This window comes from Dendropsophus ebraccatus, chromosome 2, assembly GCF_027789765.1.
Source record: "Dendropsophus ebraccatus isolate aDenEbr1 chromosome 2, aDenEbr1.pat, whole genome shotgun sequence".
Taxonomy (NCBI): Eukaryota; Metazoa; Chordata; class Amphibia; order Anura; family Hylidae; genus Dendropsophus; species Dendropsophus ebraccatus.
In genome coordinates, this window is record NC_091455.1 from 117,811,431 (window position 1) to 117,832,709 (window position 21,279).

A 21,279-nucleotide genomic window follows, 5' to 3' on the forward strand; every position below is an offset into this window, starting at 1 on the left:
GGCACTACCATAAAAACTTTATTGAAAAACGTTAAAACTGTGCAGGGTATAGCAGACAGCAAAGACACCAGTAACTCTAGGCAGCGTGACAGCTGTTTTGCGCATGTCAGTGTACATCTCCAGATGCTCGAGTTATGTTTGGATACATTGTCACTATGCTGTTTATATGTTTGAATAAAGCACCTTTTGCCAGCAGTCAAAATGAGTGCCAAGGTGTAACCTTCAACAATTCAAAAATAGGACTCAACATTTCCCATAGGTAACCATCAGAGATATATTTGAGGAGAGCCCCAATGTATAGTGCCTAACACAGAGTGAAATTAGCCCAAGGATGGGTTCACATTATTATTGTGCCATACAAAGCATGTATCCATCTAAACTGTCAAAACAGGATGTATATGTGTGTGAATATATATTGTACATATAATATAGTTTTTGACAAGCAAGTTGTTGTGTGCACTGTACAGCCCAGTTCACACTGAGCAAAAATGGCAGAATTCCGTGGGGGAGAGGTCAATTCTTTGAGTGAAGATCAACAGCAGAGGCGCGGGCGTGCTTCCATAGGCATATTACAGGACACTGAGCACAGCGGGATTCCGTGGCGGAGAGCGTCTCCGCGGAATTCCGCCATTTTTGCTCAGTGCGAACTGGTCCTAAAGGTGTATACATAATATATGTATGTGATTTCCCTGCACATTAGATGCTATGGGTCTCTTCACTTTTTTCCCTATTAAGCATAATTAGTTTACAAGGGTTGCTGGGAGAACTTTATGGCATCTGAGATGTCTGTCTTTTCAGCAAGGTTACCTTTTCTTTCAGCAGCTCAGGATTGTGAAGGATATTTTCATTTACTTCCAGTAACCGGCCTCTAATACAACTAGGACACAATGTAAAACAGAGAAAAACATTAGGCTTAACAATGAAAACTATTTCCTGAGCCAATGTAATAGCTATTTATCAAGTGACTTATGGTAATGGCAAAATGTGCACCTGTAAATGGTATATTCATCACCGTCACAGCAGGTTATTCTACACAAAGGTGCAAACTCTGTTAGGAATTGAGCCCCCTGAATACAAAAAAAAAGTATGTATTAGAAGCAATGTATTTCATTTGTTACATCTTTATAATGGATCAATGAAATACTATTTACAGTGTTTCTAGGGTGCACTATTGTTCAGCCAAATTGAGACGCAAAAGGGCAAAAACAAGAAGTTCTGTTCCTTTTAATTAAATGAAATTGACAAAACAGGCACACATTTTGCACTACGGTTTTGCAATCAGTTTTGTTCATCTGTTTTTACAAAAAAAAAAACGGAGGAAACACTGATGAAAAAGAAATGAAAAGGAAAAAAAAACGGATTGCAAAACCGTAGTGTGAACCCAGCCTAACTTTAACCCCTTGAGGTCAAAGCCAATTTTCATTTTTGCACTTTTGCTTTTTCCACTTTATGTTTAAAAGGCCATAGCGCTTGCATTTTTTCACCGAGAGACCCACATGAGCCCTTATTTTTTGCGAAACCAATTGTACTTTGCAATGACAGACTTTATTTTCCCATAAAATATGCTGCGAAGCTGTAAAAAAATCATTTGCGCTGTCAAATTGAAAAAAAAAAACCCGGAATTTCTTTAGACTTCGGAGAGTCTTCGTGCGCGGCAAAACTAAATATGTTTATTTATATTTATAAAATGGGAAAAGGGGGGTGATTTGGACTTATTAGGGCAGGGGATTTTTTTTATTAATAAAAACACTTTATTTTTATTTTTTTTACTGTAACTAGAAGTCCCCCTGGGGGAATTGTATATACACAGCACTGATATTTCATAGAGATCAATGCTGTGTATATACACAGAAAAGATCCATAAGATTTGTGATCCATTGCACTGAACTGCTGCAGGCCAGTGCAACGTATTGCCGAGCCGGGATCGGGGGGGGAGATCCGTCCCACTAGACACCAGGGACGTGAGGTCTGAAGCACTTCAATGCAGCTGTCAGGTTTGACAGCTGCATTGAAGTGCTTTATTAGCCAGCGCGGCAACGGGACCCGTGCCGGCTAATAGAGGCGCTCCCCGGCTGCAGATCACAGCCGGGAGCGGCGCTGTTCAGAGTGGGGTCCCAGCAGGACCCCTCTCTGAACTCCCCCCGCGGCACCATGACGTACCAGGTACGTTATGGGTCGCTAAGGGGTTAATATAAGATTTTGCTGACTACCAGAGATATAAAATGTCCAATTCCCCCTGGTATCCAAATTGTTTTCTCATGGTAAATCAAGCCATTTTGGACCTTAGGTTATGTTCACAGTATTTTGGTTAGCATGTTTAGCCAAAACCAGGAGTGAAAGCAACATAAAAAAAACACACTATAATAAAAACATTTGCACATTTTCTGTGTTTTTTTTACCCATTCCTAGTTTTGGTTTGAAATACTGACCGTGGTGGGACACGGGGAAGGGGGCCATTCACAGACATAACATACATTACAAAGTTGTATAACTTTGTAATGTGTGTTATTCTGTCAATTCTTTACCGCCGCACTACCCCTTTAAGGTCAAAGCCAATTTTCGTTTTTGCACTTCTGCTTTTTCCACTTTATGTTTAAAAGTCCATAGCGCTTGCATTTCTTCACCTAGAGACCCACATGAACCCTTATTTTTTGCGAAACCAATTGTACTTTGCAATGACTGACATTATTTTTCCATAACATATGCTGCAAAACTGGAAAAAAATCATTTGCGCTGTCAAATGAAAAAAAAAAAAAAAAAGGAATTTATTTTGATTTCGGGGAGTTTTGCATTTACGCCGTTCGCCCTATGGTAAATTAGACTTGTCATACATGTTCCTCAAGTTGTTACGATTACAACGATATGTAACATGTATAACTTTTCTTCTATCTGATGGCTTGTAAAAAATTCAAACCATTGTTAACAAATATATGTTCCTTAAAATCGCTACATTCCCAGGCTTATAGCGCTTTTATCCTTTGGTCTATGGGGCTGTGTGAGGTGACATTTTTTGCGCCATGACATGTACTTTCTATCGGTACCTTGATTGCGCATATGCGACTTTTTGATCACTTTTTATTAAATTTTTTCTGGATTTGATGAGACCAAAAATGCGCAATTTTGCACTTTGGAACGCCGTTTACCGTGCGAGATCAGGAATGTGATTAATAGTTCGGGCGATTACGCATGCGGCGATACTAAATATGTTTATTTATTTATTTATTTATATTTATAAAATGGGAAAAGGGGGGTGATTTGGACTTTTAATGGGGGAGGGGATTTTTTTATTAATAAAAAAACATTTTTACTTTTATTTTTACTTTAACTAGAAGTCCCCCTGGGGGAATTGTATATACACAGCACTGATCTCTCAGAGAGATCAATGCTGTGTATATACACAGCAAAGATCGATCAGATCGGTCATAGATTGCTATGGCCTGCTGCAGGCCACAGCAATCTATTGCCGAGCCGGGATCAGCGTCATTCCGACGCTGAGGCCCAGCACGGGCAGAAGAACGGATCTCCCCCCCGCAATCGCATCGCGGGGGGGAGATCCGTCCCACTAGACACCAGGGACATGTGGATCAAAGCCCCTAAGTGCAGATGTTAGGTTTGACAGCTGCACTTAGAGGCTTAATTAGCCGGCGCGGCAACAGGACCCGCGCCGGCTAATAGAGGCACTGCCCGGCTGCACATGTCAGCCAGGATCAGCGGCGTTTAGAGCGGGGTCCCGGCGGGACCCCGCTCTGAACACCCCCCGCGGCACCATGACGTATCAGATACGTCATGGGTCGCTATGGGGTTAAAGGTGTTATCAAACATTAAAAAAAAAAAAAAAAAAAAAAAACATGGCCACTTTCTTCCAGAGACAACACCACTCTCGTCTCCAGTTCAGGTGGGGTTTGCAATTAACTTCAATGAAACAGTTACAAAACCCCACCCAAACGGCGGGGGAGCGCACTGATTGGCTCACCACTGGAAGCCCCTGAAGCAAGCCGGATTGGGGACCCAGTACAGTATGTTCCCGGGCCACAGGATATTCACGGGGGTTAATGGTGCCAAGTTTGACATACAAGGTTGTCATCCCATTGAACTGAATGAACAGGTATCCTCAGCAGATTTGAAGGTAGAGATCCAAAGCAAATCAAATCTGCGCCATCAAGTCTGCTGCGAATCCTGTACGTGTGAATGCACCCTTAACTCCTCAGCGACCCATGACTTACCTGGTACGTCATGGTGCCGCGCGGGGTGTTCAGAGAGGGGTCCCGCCGGGATCCCGCTCTGAACGGCACTGATCCCGGCTGCAATCCGCATTGATCTCTATGAGAGATCAGTGCTGTCTATATACAAGTCCCCCAGGAGGACTTCTAGTTTATGTAAAAAAAAACAAAAAAAAAACAAAAACAAAAAAAAAGTGTTTAATAAAAAAAATCCCCTCCCCTAATAAAAGTCCAAATCACCCCCCTTTTCCCATTTTATAAATATAAATTATTAAATAAACATATTTGGTATCGCTGGGCACGTAATCGCCCGAACTATTAATCACATTCCTGATCTCGCACGGTAAACGGCGTCAGCGCCAAAAAAATCCAAAGTGGAAAATTGCGCATTTTTGGTCGCATCAAATCCAGAAAAAATGTAATAAAAAGTGATCAAAAAGTCGTATATGCGCAATCAAGGTACCGATAGAAAGAACACATCATGGCGCAAAAAATGACACCTCACACAGCCCCATAGACCAAAGGATAAAAGAGCTATAAGCCTGTGAATGGAGCGATTTTAAGGAATGTATATTTGTTAACAATGGTTTGAATTTTTTTTTTTTTTTAAACGATATTTTATTAGTGGCTTATGTAATATTTGAACATACATATTGAAAATTCATTACATATTCAAAAACAAAGTCGCTCACAGGCAACAAAGGATTGTATGTTTACAATATCATACAGATACAATGAGCCTTTGTAATAACCTTAAAAGATATATTATCATATACAATACAACGTAGTCTTACCAAAAACATAAGTAGAAAAACAGTCATTTATAATTTCACCTTAAAACATGGTATAGATGTCAGATATTCAAATATGCTACCAATAGAATGGAGAGAATTGTCTTTAACAGAGAAAGGGAAAAGCTTAAGATATTTGGAGTGCTCCCAGATTTCCCTTTTGGGCGGCCATGCATTACCAATCAGTGTCCTTAAATTGATTAATGACAGAGTCTCTCTCTTCTATAGTAAAATCATGAATTAGAAATTGTGTCCATTTGGACATAAATGTTTTTGTTGATTTTTCTTTGGTGCGCAATACATCCAAAAGTTCCCAATGAAAGATCTCCTTCAGAGCGGAGATTACCTCAGAAATGTCTGGTAGAGTATCCAGTATCCAGTGTCTTAATAAACATTTCAGGGAAACTAATAGAGTTAAATGAATTCCTTTAGAAGTAAGTAATTTAGGAGAGGGAGTAGTAGAGTCTATATCAATAAAATGAAAAAGATAACTAAGAGGGAGAAGTGGTATGGCATGGCCCCAAGTGGACAAAAGATAGAGCCGCACAGAGTCCCAAAATTCCTGCACTCGCGTGCAGGCCCAGGCACAATGAAACAAGTCTGCTTTAGGAAGTGAACATTTCGGGCAACTGTTTATGTGAGAAGTGTGGGAGTTGGAAAAAGGAATATTAAAGGCATATATAGCCTTGTGTATAAAGCGGAAATGTATTTCACGTAGAACCACATTGGGAGTGGCAGAATGCACTAGTTGAGATCCTCTCAATATTTGTTGGGTCAGATCCTCTGAAAAAAATTACGGAGGACCATTTTTTGAAAAAAATTTGTCTAGATAAATTCTTTTGAGAGCGTGATCTAAGTTCTCCATATGTATGTGATAAAGAATTATGTACCGGTGGTGTTGGGAATAGATTATCAAATTCCATATCACTTTCTGCTTCTGCTATGTCCCGTACTCTGGAAGTAAGAAATTCAATTATAGAATCGTATTGAGGTAAATGAAATGAAGACCATTTAAATCGTGTTCTGACGATATCCCATGATAAGAAAGTGTTGGAATTAGTATCCAGCAGATCCTCAACAGAAGAAACATGTGCACTCTGCCACTGAGTAATCTAATTTGTCTGAGTCAGGAGGGTAAAGAGGTGAATGCCACAGAGGAAATCTTTTCGATAGGCAAAAGGGTAAACCATATAATTTTTGTATCGCCTTCCATGTGGCAATGGTGTCTTTAAAGATAACACTTCTCTTAGTAGTTCTGGTAATTTAGCATGTAGCAGGGTGGGTAAAGGCCCAGGTGCTGCTAAAGCTTTCTCAATTAAAATATTGGAGAAATATGACGTGTCCATAATCCAATCTTTAGCATGGCGAAAGAGAGCGGCTAAATTATATAATCTAATATCTGGGCATTGAGCGCCACCTTTAGAAGTAGGGAGTCAGAGAGTGGAATAGGCAATACGAGGTCTCTTTGATTGCCAAATAAATTTAGAGAAATATGATTGGAGTAGGGAAACGTCAGAATGTTTGAGTAAAAGGGGTATTGGTTGCATTGGATATAACAGTTTTCCAAAACACATCATTTTGATTAAGTGGGTACGGCCTAGAATTGACAATGGTAGAGATTCCCATCTCTGGAGATCTTGTTTTATTCTCTTAATTATAGGGCAATAGTTCAGGGAATATAGTGAGGAGGGAGTTCTGCCAATCTGGATTCCAAGATAAGTAATATAAGATTTAGCGATGGAGACCCCCGCAGGACCCGAAGTAGACCTCTTATGTGGAGTTAGGTAAAGAAGTTGACTTATGTATATTGATTCTATACCCAGAGAAGGAACCAAAACATTTTAAGGCATCTAATACTGCCGGAACATGTAGATCTGGGTTATCTAAATATATAAAAGTATCATCAGCAAAGCATGTAACTTTGATGATTTGGGAACCAACCCGTATGCCTGAGAAAAAGTCAGAAGAAATAAGATATCTAGCAAGAGGCTCCATTGCCAAATTGAACAATAGAGGGGATAGGGGGCAACCCTGTCTGGTACCTTTTTGTAAGGAAAAGCTATCTGAAAGGAAACCCGGGGTATGAATTCTAGCTTTCAGAGATGTGTATATTGTGGAAATAAAATCTTTGAATTGACCTGTGATACCAAATTTTGTTAAGGTCATGTCCAGCCACTCCCAGCTGATATTATCAAAAGCCTATTCGGCGTCAATTGCCAACAGACCTGGAGAGTGGCTGGAACGACCCCCAGATTGGACACCAGACTGGGCCGCTAGTACCGTTCTTATATTAAGTCACACCAGAACGTCCTTTTATAAACTTGATGGCTGCATATTAGTGATGGTAGGATGTCTGCCAATCTATTGGTCATAATCTTTGCCAACAATTTTAGGTCTACATTTATTAGATTGGCCTGTACGAATTAGGAGAGGTCGGATCCTTCCCCTGTTTATGTAGTATTTTGATATATGCAGTATCTCCCGAGGGGAGCATGTGATGGTCAGTCAGAATAGTTTGGAAAGTAGAAAGAAGAGTGGGGGAGATGACAGAAGACATAGATTAATAAAATTCCGCACTATAGCCATCAGGGCCTGGAGCTTTGTTATTTTTTAAGTGTAGAGATAGTGGCAGTAATTTCCTCCAATGTGACTGGGGCGTTGAGAGAATCAAGAGAAGGTGTATCAAGAGAAGGTAGAGTTAATGACTCTAGAAAGTTCTTACCAGCAGCTAAATCAAGCCTATCTTTGGAATATAGTGAGCGGTAAAATTGTTGTAAAAGTTGTGATATGACTTTGGGATCTTTTTGTATATTACCCGCTGTATCTTTGAGAGCATAACATTTTCCCTGATTTATTACCATAGCGGAATAAACGGGATATGTATTGATCTCTATATATAGCATTGAGTTTTTCCTGTGCAATTTCGAAAGCTTGTCTAGCTGCTGTCCATTTAGATTTATTGTCATCTGTAGGGGAAGACAGGAAAAGAGCGTATGTAGAGCGCAGATCTTGGGAAAGTTGAAGATAGTTTGTACGTGCTTCACGTTTCTGGGCAGCCACATAAGAAATTATTTGGCCCCTTAGAACTGCTTTTGCAGTCTCCCAGAAAAGTATTGGGGATTGTGTATGTTCAGCATTATTAGAATAAAAGTCTGACCACCATTTTTTTAATAGTTTGATAAATGATTCATCATTAGCTAAATGAGAAGGAAATCTCCAAATAATATCGGATCCCTTCTGAAAAATATCTCTTAATTGTAAACTAACAGGGGAGTGATCCGAAATTACTATATCATGAATTTCAGAGTCTTCTACTCTGCCAAGAGAGTCTGGTGACACTAAACAGTAGTCTATTCTTGACCAGGCTGTTTGGGAGTGAGTAAAAAGAGTATTCTCTACCATCTGGGTGTAGATGACGCCAAGAATCAGATAGGGAGGTAGAATTAAGGAAATTGGATAAAATATTATCTGATGAAGTATATACAGTAGGGGTCTTAGTTTTTTTTCTATCTTAAGTTGTATTAAGAACAGTATTTAGGTCTCCACCAACTATTTTAAGATTATTATTGTTTAAAAAAAATCAGGTCTCTGAGTGCTGGGACCATAGACGTTATATATGCTATATTTGCCCGCTGGAGTGTCAATAAGAAGATGACATATCCTGCCTTGCATCATCTTGATATTGAGATAATACCGTACAGGCTAAATTTTTATGTGTAAGAATAACTACCCCGCCTTTACGGTTAATAGCTGGTGAACCATACCTTTACGGTTAATAGCTGGTGAACCATAAACTGCACCCACCCAAAAACGTTTGAGTCTGAAATAATCTGATTCAGTTAAATGTGTTTCTTGCAATAATACTATATCGGCCCTAAGTCTCTTAAGATGTTTAAGTATAAAAGTCCTCTTAGATGGGGAACGTAGTCCCTTAACATTCCAAGTGATTAATTTCATACAATATTAATAGAAGAGGAGGTGTTAAGAAGAGACCCTAGAAGCACAATAACATAGTGGGTAACCCTTTCAGGCAGAAAAAGAGGATAGCATGTAGCATTTTCAGACAAACTAAAGGTGATATACCTAAGAATAAAACAGTTAACAATATAAACTAAGCGAATAAAGTGAGATGTGGACTTCACTTTTTTCGTATTGTCCAATGTTCGGAGCATTCGCAAACTCCGCATTATGGAGAAGAAATAAAGAGAAAGAAATAACTGGTGGAAAGGTCACATCAACCTCCGCGCCACTAAATGAGTATATATTAAAATTAAAGACATACACATCCCTACCCTCCTGAGAAATGTGTGAGTTGTCACAGGGAAGCAAATAAATAAAATAAAAGGAAGAGCCAGTATATAATGATTAGTACTTAAAGAAGTTGTACCTAAACCTAAAACCATACAAGGTGGAATTATACATATACATACATATACATGCACACACACACACACACATACATATACTGTACATGTATATACATACATAAATACATACTTACACACACACACCACCAAATGCATTACTACCTAGACTAAAGAAAATAATAATGTAGTAACAAGGTGTCCCTAATATAGTATTTAGTCAACATATATAGGACTAAATAGAGAAAAAAATACTCAGTTTTAATGAGCAGCATAGCGTCCAACAGAATAGAGATTGAGTTCATAATCATTCCATTTTTTCTACCGTGTCAGTAGGACTATCCAAACGTAGTCTCGTGTGCTTGTCTTGAATAGGTGGAGTGAGACCCTTTACATCTTTAAGGGAAGAAATGGCTTCCTCAGGAGAACTGTAAAGAGAGGCTGAACCATCCGATTTGAAAACTTTCAGTATGGCAGGATAAAGAAGAGCAAATCGTATTTGATTTTTCACCAATGTCGAGCAAATGTGTGCGAAAGCTTTACGTTTTTGAACCACTGCTGCGGAGTAGTCATTAAACATGAGGATTTTGTGGCCACGAATTGCAACATCAACTGTAGATTTTTTAAAGCTTTGTAAAATGTTGTTTTTATCATTATAATTCAGATACTTGACAATCACTTGTCTGGGTTTCTGTCCTTTTTTATTTGCATCTTGCTTTTGTTTGGCTGGTGGGGGTCCCACACGGTGAGCTCTTTCCACAGTAATGTGACCTGGGATACCCAAGGCTTGGGGAATTTCTAGAGAACATATAGCATGTAATTGCATGGCTGGAATGGATTCAGGTAAACCTATAATACGTAAATTGTTGCGCCTAGAGCGGTTCTCTAGATCATCAGTCTTTGTTTGCAATGAAGCTGTGACATTCATATTCTGTTGTAGTTTTATTTTTGTAGAATGTATTTCATCTTCTAACAGGCTGACTCTGTCCTGAAGTTCAGTAATCTGTGAGGTATGCGTTGCTATATCTCCCTGTATGGTTGCTAGGGAGGAAACTATAGTGGCCTCAAGAGAGGATTTTCTGTCATTTAATATCATCTTGGACACTTGAATTGCCAGTGCCTTGCAAGACATATTTAGTCCTGGTATTATGGTTTCACAGAGGTCCGGCACTGGGATTTGTGAGGTATGTGTTTCCTCTGTGTGTGCCTCAGCAGCAGCACCTCGTGTCGGCGCCATCTTAGGTGTCCCTGTGACAGAGCTGTGAGGTAAATGAAGGAGGGCTTATGGGGAGGTGTATAACTGGTTCCCCGCTTAATGAAGTGGTGCCTCCGACTCCTCGGCACTTAGAGAAGTCAGAGGTGTGGTCCGGCAGGGCCGGTAATGTCAGGAGTCAGAGCGGGGAGCGATATTATGAGCGGAGGGTGGAGGAGCTCACTCACACTGCTGCCATCCCATACGCGCCGGAACCGGAAGTCGGTTTGAATTTTTTAAAAGCCATCACATAATATAAAAGTTATACATGTTACATATTGTTGTAATCGTAACAACTTGAGGAACATGCATAACAAGTCAGTTTTACCATAAGGCGAACGGCGTAAATGCAAAACTCCCCGAAATCAAAACAAATTCGTTTTTTTTTTTCAATTAGACAGCGCAAAGGATTTTTTTTCGGTTTCGCAGCATATTTTATGGAAAAATAATGCCTGTCATTGCAAAGTACAATTGGTTTCGCAAAAAATAAGCGCTCAATAAGTCTCTAGGTGAAAAAATGCAAGCGCTATGGACTTTTAAACATAAAATGGAAAAAGCAAAAGGGCAAAAACGAAAATTGGCTTTGACCTTAAGGGGTTAAAGTTAAACTCTGGGCAGCTTTGTAAAAAAAAAAAAAAAAATCCAAACAATGCAAGTTTCTTTCCTAAGCAGATGCTGGAGTCTCAAGCTGTGAGTTAACTTGCCATTTGGGTTTGAACGATAAAGGTGCTTGTGACTTAAATTGTTGAATGTTATTTTGAAGAGGTGTACAGCCTTTTGTGTCTTTGCTTCTTGCATGGAGAGGACGGGATGGCGAGCAAGGGAATATCGTTGGTAAAATCTACGCCAGCTCTGCACCGGTGTACATTGAAGTTTGCTACATATAAGTATAATATTAAGATGGGTATATGACTAAGCTAAAGCGTTTTTTTTGTTTTTTTTAAACGTGCTATACCTAAGCTATCTTTATATTGCTTCTGAGCCTTGAGCAACACTACTCCACATACATCCCTATATGCCTACAAAATTTCACAAGTGTTATTTAGAAAAAAAAAAAAGTATACTGTGCAGTATTTTTTCTTCCTGCAAATGAAAGGGCAGCACAGCCTTATAAGAATTTACACTAAAGGGTTAATATATGATAACTGGCAAAATCACAATACAATGTGAAAAATGGGTGCAGAAAATGACATGCTTACTCTTTTCGATTTTCCTGACACTTTGTTCTGTAGTCTGCTGCAGTTGGCACTGATTTGGTAACTAATACTAGAAATATTTTTGCCACTTTGAAGAACTGGGTGGCATTCTGCCAGCGTAATGACACAGATTCTAAAAGTGAAAGGAAAGAAAAAGTAAAAGTTAATCATTAGGAACTTAACATTTGTTACTAGCTAGTTTTAGTTCGTATTTCTTTTAATTTCTTTGACATAATAGTTTATACACACAGATGTTATCTCCCCTTACTGACCACTCACCATCTTGAGTCTACAGCAATGTCGCTGCAGAACACTCTGCTCTAATGCTGCGTTTACACGGAACGATTATTGTGCAAATTTGCACGATAACGATTGAATTCGAACGATAATCGTACGTGTAAACGCAGCGAACGATCAAGCAACGAGCGAGAAATCGTTCATTTTGATCTTTGAACATGTTTTCAAATCGTCGTTGGTCATTCGCAAAAAAAATTGCAGATCCTTCCGTGTAAACAGTTGTTCACAGATTTAACCTATCTGCGAGGCTTAAGCGATCGCAAAACGCTTTTTCTTCGGTCTAAACGCTGATCGTTAGAAAAAAAATCTTTACTTCGAAATCGTTAATCGTATGATCGGGCGAATTATCGCTCCGTGTAAACGCAGCATAAGAACAACCTGTTAACTGCTGATTGTGCTGATATGGTTCCCAGCTGCACAGTATAGATCTTCTGTGCAGCTCCTTAACCCCTTTGTGCTGCAGCTAGTTTTGGCCTTAATGACCAGGCTAATTTTTCAAAATCTGACCTGTCTCACTTTATGCTCTTATAGCTCAGTGATGCTTTAACGTATGCTAGCGATTCTGAGATTGTTTTTTCGTGACATATGGCACTTTATGTTAGTGGCAAAATTTGGTCACTACTTTGTGTGTTTTTTGTGAAAAACATCAAAATATCATGAAAAATTAAAAAAATTTGCATTTTATGAACTTTGAAATTTTCTGCTTCTAAAAAAAGAAAGTCGTAGCACATAAATTAGTTACTAAGTCACATTACCAATATGTCTTCTTTATTCTGGCATAATTTGGTAAACATATTTTACTTTTTTAGGGTGTTATGGGGCTTAGAAATTTATCAGCAAATTATCACATTTTCGTGAAACTGATTTTTTTAGGGACCAGTTCTTTTTTTAAATGGATTTAGAAGTCTGGTATCCTGAAAACCCCCATAAGTGACCCCATTTTGGAAACTACACACCTTAAAGAATTCATCTTGGGGTATAATGAGCATTTTAACCCTACAGGGGCTGGAGGAAAGTATTCACAATTAGGCAGTAAAAAATTGAAAATTTAAATTTTCCAATAATATATACGTTTAGATTAAAGTTTCTCATTTTCAAAAGGAATATGAGACAAAAAGCACCCCAAAATTTGTAATGCAGGTTCTCTTGAGTACAACGGTACCCCATATGTGGGCGTAAACCACTGTATGGGCACACAGCAGGGCTCAGAAGGAAGGGAGCGCCAATTAGCTTTTCCAATGCAAATTTTGCTGAAGAAGTTTCTGAGCGCCAGGTGCGTTTGCAGAGCCCCTGTAGTGTCAGCAGAGAGAAAACCCCCCATAAGTCACCCCATTTTGGAAAGTGCACCCCTCAAAGAATTCATCTTGGTGTGTGGTGACCATTTTGACCCCACAGGTATTACAGGAAATTATTCAAAAGAAGACAGTAAAAATGAAAACTCGAATTCTTCCAATAATATGTTCGTTTAGTTTGAAATTTCTCAATTTCACGAGGAACAAGAGGAAAAAAGTACCCCAAAATTTGTAACGCAGGTTCTCCTGAGTACAATCGTACCCCATATGTGGGCATAAACCACTGCATGGGCACACAGGAGGGCTCAGAAGGGAAGGAGCGCCAATTAGCTTTTTCAATGCAGATTTGCTGCAGAAGTTTCCGAGCGCCAGGTGCGTTTGCAGTGCCCCTGTAGTGCCAGCGGAGTAAAATCTCGCCATAAGTCACTCCATTTTGGAAAGTGCACCCCTCAAAGTATTCATCTTGGTGTGGTGGTGACCATTTTGACCCCACAGGTATTAGAGGAAAGTATTCAAAAGTAGACAGTAAAAATGAAAAAACTAAAATTTTTCCAATATTATGTTCTTTAGTTTGAAATTTCTCAATTTCACGAGGAACAAGAGGAAAAAAGTACAACAAAATTTGTAACGCAGGTTCTCCTGAGTACAATGGTACCCCATATGTGGGCGTAAACCACTGTATGGGCACACAGGAGGGCTCAAAAGGGAAGGAGCGCCAATTAGCTTTTTCAATGCAGATTTTGCTGAAGAAGTTTCCGAGTGCCAGGTGCGTTTGCAGAGCCCCTGTAGTGTCCGCAGAGTAAAATCTCCCAATAAGTCACTCCATTTTGGAAAGTGCACCCCTCATAGAATTTATTTTGGGGTGTGGTGAGCATTTTGACCCCACAGGTATTTGAGGAAAGTATTCAAAAGTAGACAGTAAAAATGAAAAACTCGAATTTTTCCAATAATATGTTCCTTTAGTTTGAAATTTCTCAATTTCACGAGGAACAGGAGAGAAATGTCACCCCAACATATGTAAAGCAGGTTCTCCTGAGTAGAACAGTACCCCATATGTGGGCATAAACCACTGCATGGGCACACAGGAGGGCTCAGAAGGGAAGGAGCGCCAATTAGCATTTTCAGTGCAGATTTTTCTGAAGAAGTTTCTGAGCGCCAGGTGCGTTTGCTGAGCCCCTGTAGTGTCAGCAGAATAGATTCCCCCCAAAAGTCACCACATTTTGGAAAGAGCACCCCTCAAAGAATTCATCTTGGGGTGTGGTGACCATTTTTAACCCCACAGGTATTAGAGGAAAGTATTCAAAATTGGCCAGTAAAATGAAAAACTCGAATTTTTCCAATAATATGTTGGTTTAGTTTGAAATTTCTCAATTTGACGAGGAACAGGAGAGAAAATGTACCCCAAAATCTGTAACGCAGGTTCTCCTGAGTAAAACGGTACATCATATGTGGGTATAAACCACTGTATGGGCACACAGCAGGGCTCAGAAGGGAAGGAGCGCCAATTTACAGGAGCAAAACCGCAGCTAGTAATGGTTATTAGAATAGCGCAGTTACTAAAATAAAATAAAAAAATGAGATTACAGGTAATGTGGGGTGGTTACGGGCAACCAGGGGTGGTTATGGGCAACCTGAGGTGGTTACAGGTAATCTGGGGTGGTTACGGACAACATGGGGTGGTCACGGGCAACCTGCTGTGGTTACGGCAACCTGGGGTGGTTACAGGCAACCTGGGGTGGTTACAGGCAACGTGGGGTGGTTATGGGCAACGTGTGGTGGTCACGGGCAACCTGCTGTGGTTACGGCAACCTGGGGTGGTTACAGGCAACCTGGGGTGGTTACAGGCAACCTGGGGTGGTTACAGGCAACGTGGGGTGGTTATGGGCAACGTGGGGTGGTCACGGGCAACCTGCTGTGGTTACGGCAACGTGGGCTGGTTACAGGCAACATGGGCTGGTTACAGGCAACGTGGGCTGGTAACGGGCAACGTGGGCTGGTTACGGGCAACCTGCTGTGCTTACAGACAATCTGGGATGGTTACGGGAAACGTGGGGTGGTTACGGGCAACCTGCAGTGCTTACAGACAATCTGGGGTGGATACGGGCAACGTGGGGTGGTTACGGGCAACCTGCAATGCTTACAGACAATCTGGGGTGGTTACAGGCAACGTGGGCTGGTTACGGGCAACCTGCAGTGCTTACAGACAATCTGGGGTGGATACGGGCAACGTGGGCTGGTTACGGGCAACCTGCAGTGCTTACAGACAATCTGGGGTGGTTACGGGCAACGTGGGATGGTTACGGGCAATGTGGGGTGGTTACGGATAAACTGAAGTTCTTATAGGCAATCTGGGGTAGGTACCTGTAATCTGACATGGGCACCGCAATCTGGAGGGGGTCATTGGCAATTTGGGGTGGTCAGAGGCGACGTGTGGTGGTCAGAGGCGACGTGCGGTGGTCAGAGGCGACGTGTGGAGGTCAGAGGCGACGTGCGGTGGTCAGAGGCGACGTGCGGAGGTCAGAGGCGACGTGTGGAGGTCAGAGGCGACGTGCGGTGGTCAGAGGCATCGTGGCGTGGTCAGAGGCATCGTGGCGTGGTCAGAGGCATCGTGGCGTGGTCAGAGGCATCAAGGCGTGGTCAGAGGCAACGCGCGGTGGTTACGTGCAATCTGGGGGGGTTACATGTAATCTGGCATGATTACGGGGAACCTGGGGGGTTATGTGCAACCTGGAAGGGTTACAGACAATCTGGGATTGTTACCGATAAACTGAAGTGCTTATAGGTAATCTGGGGTGGTTACGGGCAATTTGGGGTGGTTACGGGCAATCTGGAGGGGGTCACGGGCAATCTGGAGGGGGTCACGGGCAATCTGGAGGGGGTCACGGGCAACGTGCGGTGGTTACGGGCAACGTGCGGTGGTTACGGGCAACGTGCGGTGGTTACGGGCAACGTGCGGTGGTTACGGGCAACGTGCGGTGGTTACGGGCAACGTGCGGTGGTTACGGGCAACGTGCGGTGGTTACGGGCAACGTGCGGTGGTTACGGGCAACGTGCGGTGGTTACGGGCAACGTGCGGTGGTTACGGGCAATCTGGGGAGGGGTAAGGGGTAATTTGGGAGTAAACTGCAATTATTACTATAATAAAAAGTGTGTGTTTTATTTTTTTGTATGTTTGTCACTTTTTGTACTTTACATATTCATTTTCACTGTATTACTATGATTACTGTGATATTTTCTATCTCAGTAATCATAGTTCAGTGACAGAGACCAAATTGGTCTCTGTCACTTTAAATTTTCAGAGTTGGCTGGTTGTGAAGCGCATGCGCACTTCATAACCAGCCAGGACGTCGAGGAGGAAGGAGCTCCGTGGATCCGGTGAGTAAATGGGGAAGGGGGGGTGACTGGGGGACGGGGGTGACAGGGGGGGTGGGGGGGCGACTTGGGGGGTGGGGGGACATCACTTTTTATCCCCTGTCACCAATCATTTATGGTGACAGGGGATAAAAAGTGCCGGGAGCACATGGCACAAGCGATCAGCGGTATATAGTATATACCGCTGATCGCTTGTACCGGGACCCCACAGGGGGGTCCCCGATGACTGCCCCATGCTCTCCGCTACCTCCGGTGGCGGAGAGCATGGGACTTTCATTCATTTTAACTCTTTCATCGCTGTGAACCGACGTTAGTCGGTTCACAGCGATGGCGGCGGCCATCTTGGAAATGATGGCCGCCGGGGGAGGGGGGTTAGTTATCGGGGCCCTAGGGGGGTCTGATCTGAGGTCTGGGGGACACTTATTTCATCTCCCCCCGCCGTAGATTCACGGCGGGGGGAGATGAAAGGCGGCGGCAGCACCGGTAATCCTCTTTACCGACGGTCGCCGCTATAACGTTAATAGCGGCGATCGTCGGTAAGGGGGGGGGCCGGGACGGACCCCACACACTGCCCCAACCCCACAGCTACCTCCGGTAGCCGGGGGGATGGGGTGGGGGCCGTCCCGGCCCCGCAGCCTTATTCTCTGCCATCGCCGTAAAAAGCTGATGGCAGCAGAATAAGGCCCATTAGTGACCGCCGTAGAAAGCCGTATCGGCGGTCACTAAGGGGTTAAGGCTTCTGGCCGCATCTGCAGTGGTAGCTTTAACTGAGGGGGAAAAAGGAGTTTTATTCTGGTGTGCAAGGCGAGGAGAGCTGCATGTGACTAGTCATGGCTCTCTTTATGTCAGTGTGCTCTGCAGGGATGATTGACAGGCAGAGAGGCCACTAACAGGTCTCTCTGCCTGTCAACCATCTCTGATGAGCGCGCTGACAGGCAGAGAGCTACCCACCCCGGATAACACACCCTTTTCCCCCAATGTAAACCTACCGTTGCAGACATGGCTGCAGCTGGGAACCATATCAGCACAATTGTGCTAATTGATTCCCTTTAAATGTTTCATTAGAAAGTTACCTATTGGTAAATCAAGCTTTTATGTTAAACATGTCTAAGGACGCAGTGTCAACACAAAAAAACGAGAGAAATGTCAAAAGTTTTGATCAGTCCTGGTTTAAGTGTTCTGACCTTTTGTGAGAACGAGCTGGAAAAAGGCACAGTCCTCACCAGCTTGTTTTATTGATCGCTTTACAGAACTACAGTGACAGGTGACACCAGTAGATAAATAGTATCAAGACAATAGCAGCTAACTGTGGAATGACTCTTGAAACATTACTGAGCATGCTCTGTGACCTTTGAAGTTCATCTCAAAAGGTAAAGATCCTGTCTATTGTAATTTTTTTCCATAGGGCTTGTTGTAAAGCATATCATTAACCCCTTAACGACATCGGGCGTAAATTTACGCCCTGATGCCGGTAAGGAAGTTCAGAGCGGGGCCGCGCGGCGACCCCGCTCTGAACCGCGCCGGTCCCGGGTGCCGCTTGTAGCCCGGGACCGTAGGTATTAGCGGGCACGGTCCGATCGCCGTGCCCGCTAATACAGTAATCAGATGCAGCTGTCAAAACATGACAGCTGCATCCGATTACCGGATTCAGCTGTTCCCTGGGGTCTAGTGGGGAGATCGCTCCTCCGGGATGTTATCCCGGAGGAGCGATCTCCGTAACTGAAGCCGGCCGGGGACGCGTCCAAGATGGCGCCGTCCTCGGCTCGGCACTTGTTTGTTTCCGGCTGCAGCAGCCGAAAGCAAACGAGTGCCGATCTCATGGATCTCTGCAGCATATCTATGCTGCAGAGATCTCAATGAGAGATCAAAGCACTTATACTAGAAGCCCAAGTGTAAAAGTAAAAAAAAAAAGTGTTGTTAATAGTAAAAAGCCCCCTCCCCTAATAAAAGTCTGAATCACCCCCCTTTTCCCAGGTTATAAATAAAAGTAAATAAATAAATACATAAACAAACATGTTTGCTATCGCCGCGTGCGTAATCGCCCGAACTATTAATTAATCACATTCCTGATCTCACACGGTAAACGGCGTCAGCGCAAAAAAATCCCAAAGTGCAAAATTGCGCATTTTTGGTCGCATCAAATCCAGAAAAATTGTAATAAAAAGCGATCAAAAAGTCGTATATGCGCAATCAAGGTACCGATAGAAAGTAAACATCATGGCGCAAAAAATGACACCTCACACAGCCCCATAGACCAAAGGATAAAAGCGCTATAAGCCTGGGAATGGAGCGATTTTAAGTGACGTATATTTGTTGACAATGGTTTAAATTTTTTACAGGCCATCCGATACAATATAAGTTATACATGTTACATATCGTTTTAATCGTAACGACTTGAGGAACATATATAACAAGTCAGTTTTACCCCAGGGCGAATGGCGTAAAAACACATTTCCCCCAAATAAACAAAATGCGTTTTTTTTTCCAATTTCCCCACACTTTGAATTTTTTTCTGGTTTCGCAGTGTACTTTATGCAAAAATTCAGCCTGTCATTGCAAAGTACAATTAGTGATGCAAATAATAAGGGCTCATGTGGGTCGCTAGGTGGAAAAATGCAACTGCTATGGCCTTTTAAGCACAAGGAGGAAAAACCGAAAACGCAAAAATCGAAATTGGCTCTGTCCTTAAAGGGTTAAATGCTGTTAAAAACAGCTCAGGCAAGATGGCAGCCCCCATAATGTACAAACGATGAGATTATAAAAAAAAAAAAGGATGAAAATAAAAATAGATTAGAATAAAAGAACAAGTTTTAGTATCTGGTTCTAACCAGTAAAATAAAAACTAGGCCATACATTCTCTTTAAGTTACCATCCTGTTATGCACGCAGGATGGGTGTACAGTAGGCTATAGTGCACGCTATAGTCTGTGACAGGGAGGACCTAGAATGGACCCCAGGGCTATCTGTTCAGTGCCAATTTTTAGCTGAAAAAACATAAAAATATATATTGTTCCGTAAGCTCATTGTATATCATGGACTAAACTCTACTGGACTCCCTGCATCATAATTATCATACAGTGAGATCCGTAAGTTAAAACATTGTACTGTTGAAAAGACACAGCTATGTCAGCTCAGCAGCATACTGCTCTAATCGGTCCAGAGCTTACTGCATCATAATAAAATATGATGCAGGGAGTCCTGTAAGAGTTAATCGTTCAGTCCATAATATACACGATGGACCACAAGTTTGGATACACCAATAAAATGGAAGCGGTTGCTGACATCACCTTTGTTTGTGGTTAACCAACAAGGAGCAGGCAGACATTATATTGATGTCTGGTAAATGCAGCCGGGTCATCAAGGAAGACTTCAATGCAAGAGACCCTATGACACTATGCCACAGTTAGCAAACTGCTCATCAAATTTTATGCTAATGATTCGGTGTTCGATAAGCCAAAATCTGGACATATGAAAACTGTCACCAATGACCAAACATCAGTGACTGTCCTGGCAGCATTTACTAAGAGCCCACAGCGCACTCCATTTGGTGGATACTGGCTACACACAGATGGCTCCAAATGTGTTTGAACACTAAAACTGATGGTGTGGTATACGGGGTAAAAAGACAGTGGGGCCATTCTTTATCAATGGAAACCTAAATTCCATTGGGTATCTGCAATTGCTTTGAGATGATGTGTTTCCCTCTCTGTGCATTGAAGCTGGCACATTCTCCGAGTTCTTCCAGCAAGATGGTGCACCCCCACATTATGGATGTCAGGCCCGAATGTTCCTCGATGAATTTTCCTAGGAAGTGGATTGACCGCTGTGGCCCAGTGAAAAGGCCCCCCCAAGGTCTCCACATCTCCCTTGGATTCTATCTCTGGGGCCATTTGAAGGCTATGGTGTACTCAAGATCCAGGATTTGGGGCACCTGAAACAACGGATACAGGAGGACTGTGGTAGCATTTCTTCTGTGGCACTGCGCTCGGTGTGTCAAGAGTGGGAGAAGGGAATCGCGTTGACAACTCAAAGAAGGGAATCGCGTTGACAACTCAACACAATATGCAGCACTTTGAGCACATCCTTTAGTGGGTTACTGTCGAACTGTATGACCTCCTTCTCATTGAAAAAAGTAAAGTTGAATCCAAAATGGCGGCTTTGCAGAGGGTTGCCATGGGTATGACCTAACCGCAAATGTTATCCCCTCAGCTGCTTTCTTGCTTAAAAAATCACCACACCTGATCTCAGTTTGTGCATGGTATTACAGTACAGTTCTGTCCACTTTAGTAAAACGGATCTGCAAAAGCAGAGTGGTGCTGTCTCTGAAAAAAAAAACAGCAGCCATGCTTTTGTAAGCCTGGAAAACCCCTTTAAGCCCTATCCCCTTTCTAAGCCCCTACAGTTTTCAAAAGCTGATATTACAGCGAAAGATCAGTGGGAGATGGGCCCATGTCTGCTCAAAGCTCGACAAAGAACGTCTAATGAAGGGATAAAAC

The 21,279-nt window shown here is 42.3% G+C and overlaps 1 protein-coding gene across 5 annotated transcripts in view; it reads right to left on the bottom strand.

Moving 5' to 3' along the window:
* The window catches only part of ABITRAM (actin binding transcription modulator), a 49,321-nt gene that overhangs the window by 5,350 nt on the left and 22,692 nt on the right, over positions 1 to 21,279 (bottom strand). For all 5 annotated transcript variants that reach the window (XM_069960266.1, XM_069960262.1, XM_069960263.1 and 2 more), the window contains exons 4-6: positions 11,827 to 11,956; positions 991 to 1,067; positions 808 to 877 (exon numbers count right to left, since the gene is read on the bottom strand). In XM_069960266.1, coding sequence (XP_069816367.1) covers positions 808 to 877; positions 991 to 1,067; positions 11,827 to 11,956 — 277 coding nt within the window. The remainder of the gene's footprint in view (positions 1 to 807; positions 878 to 990; positions 1,068 to 11,826; positions 11,957 to 21,279) is intronic.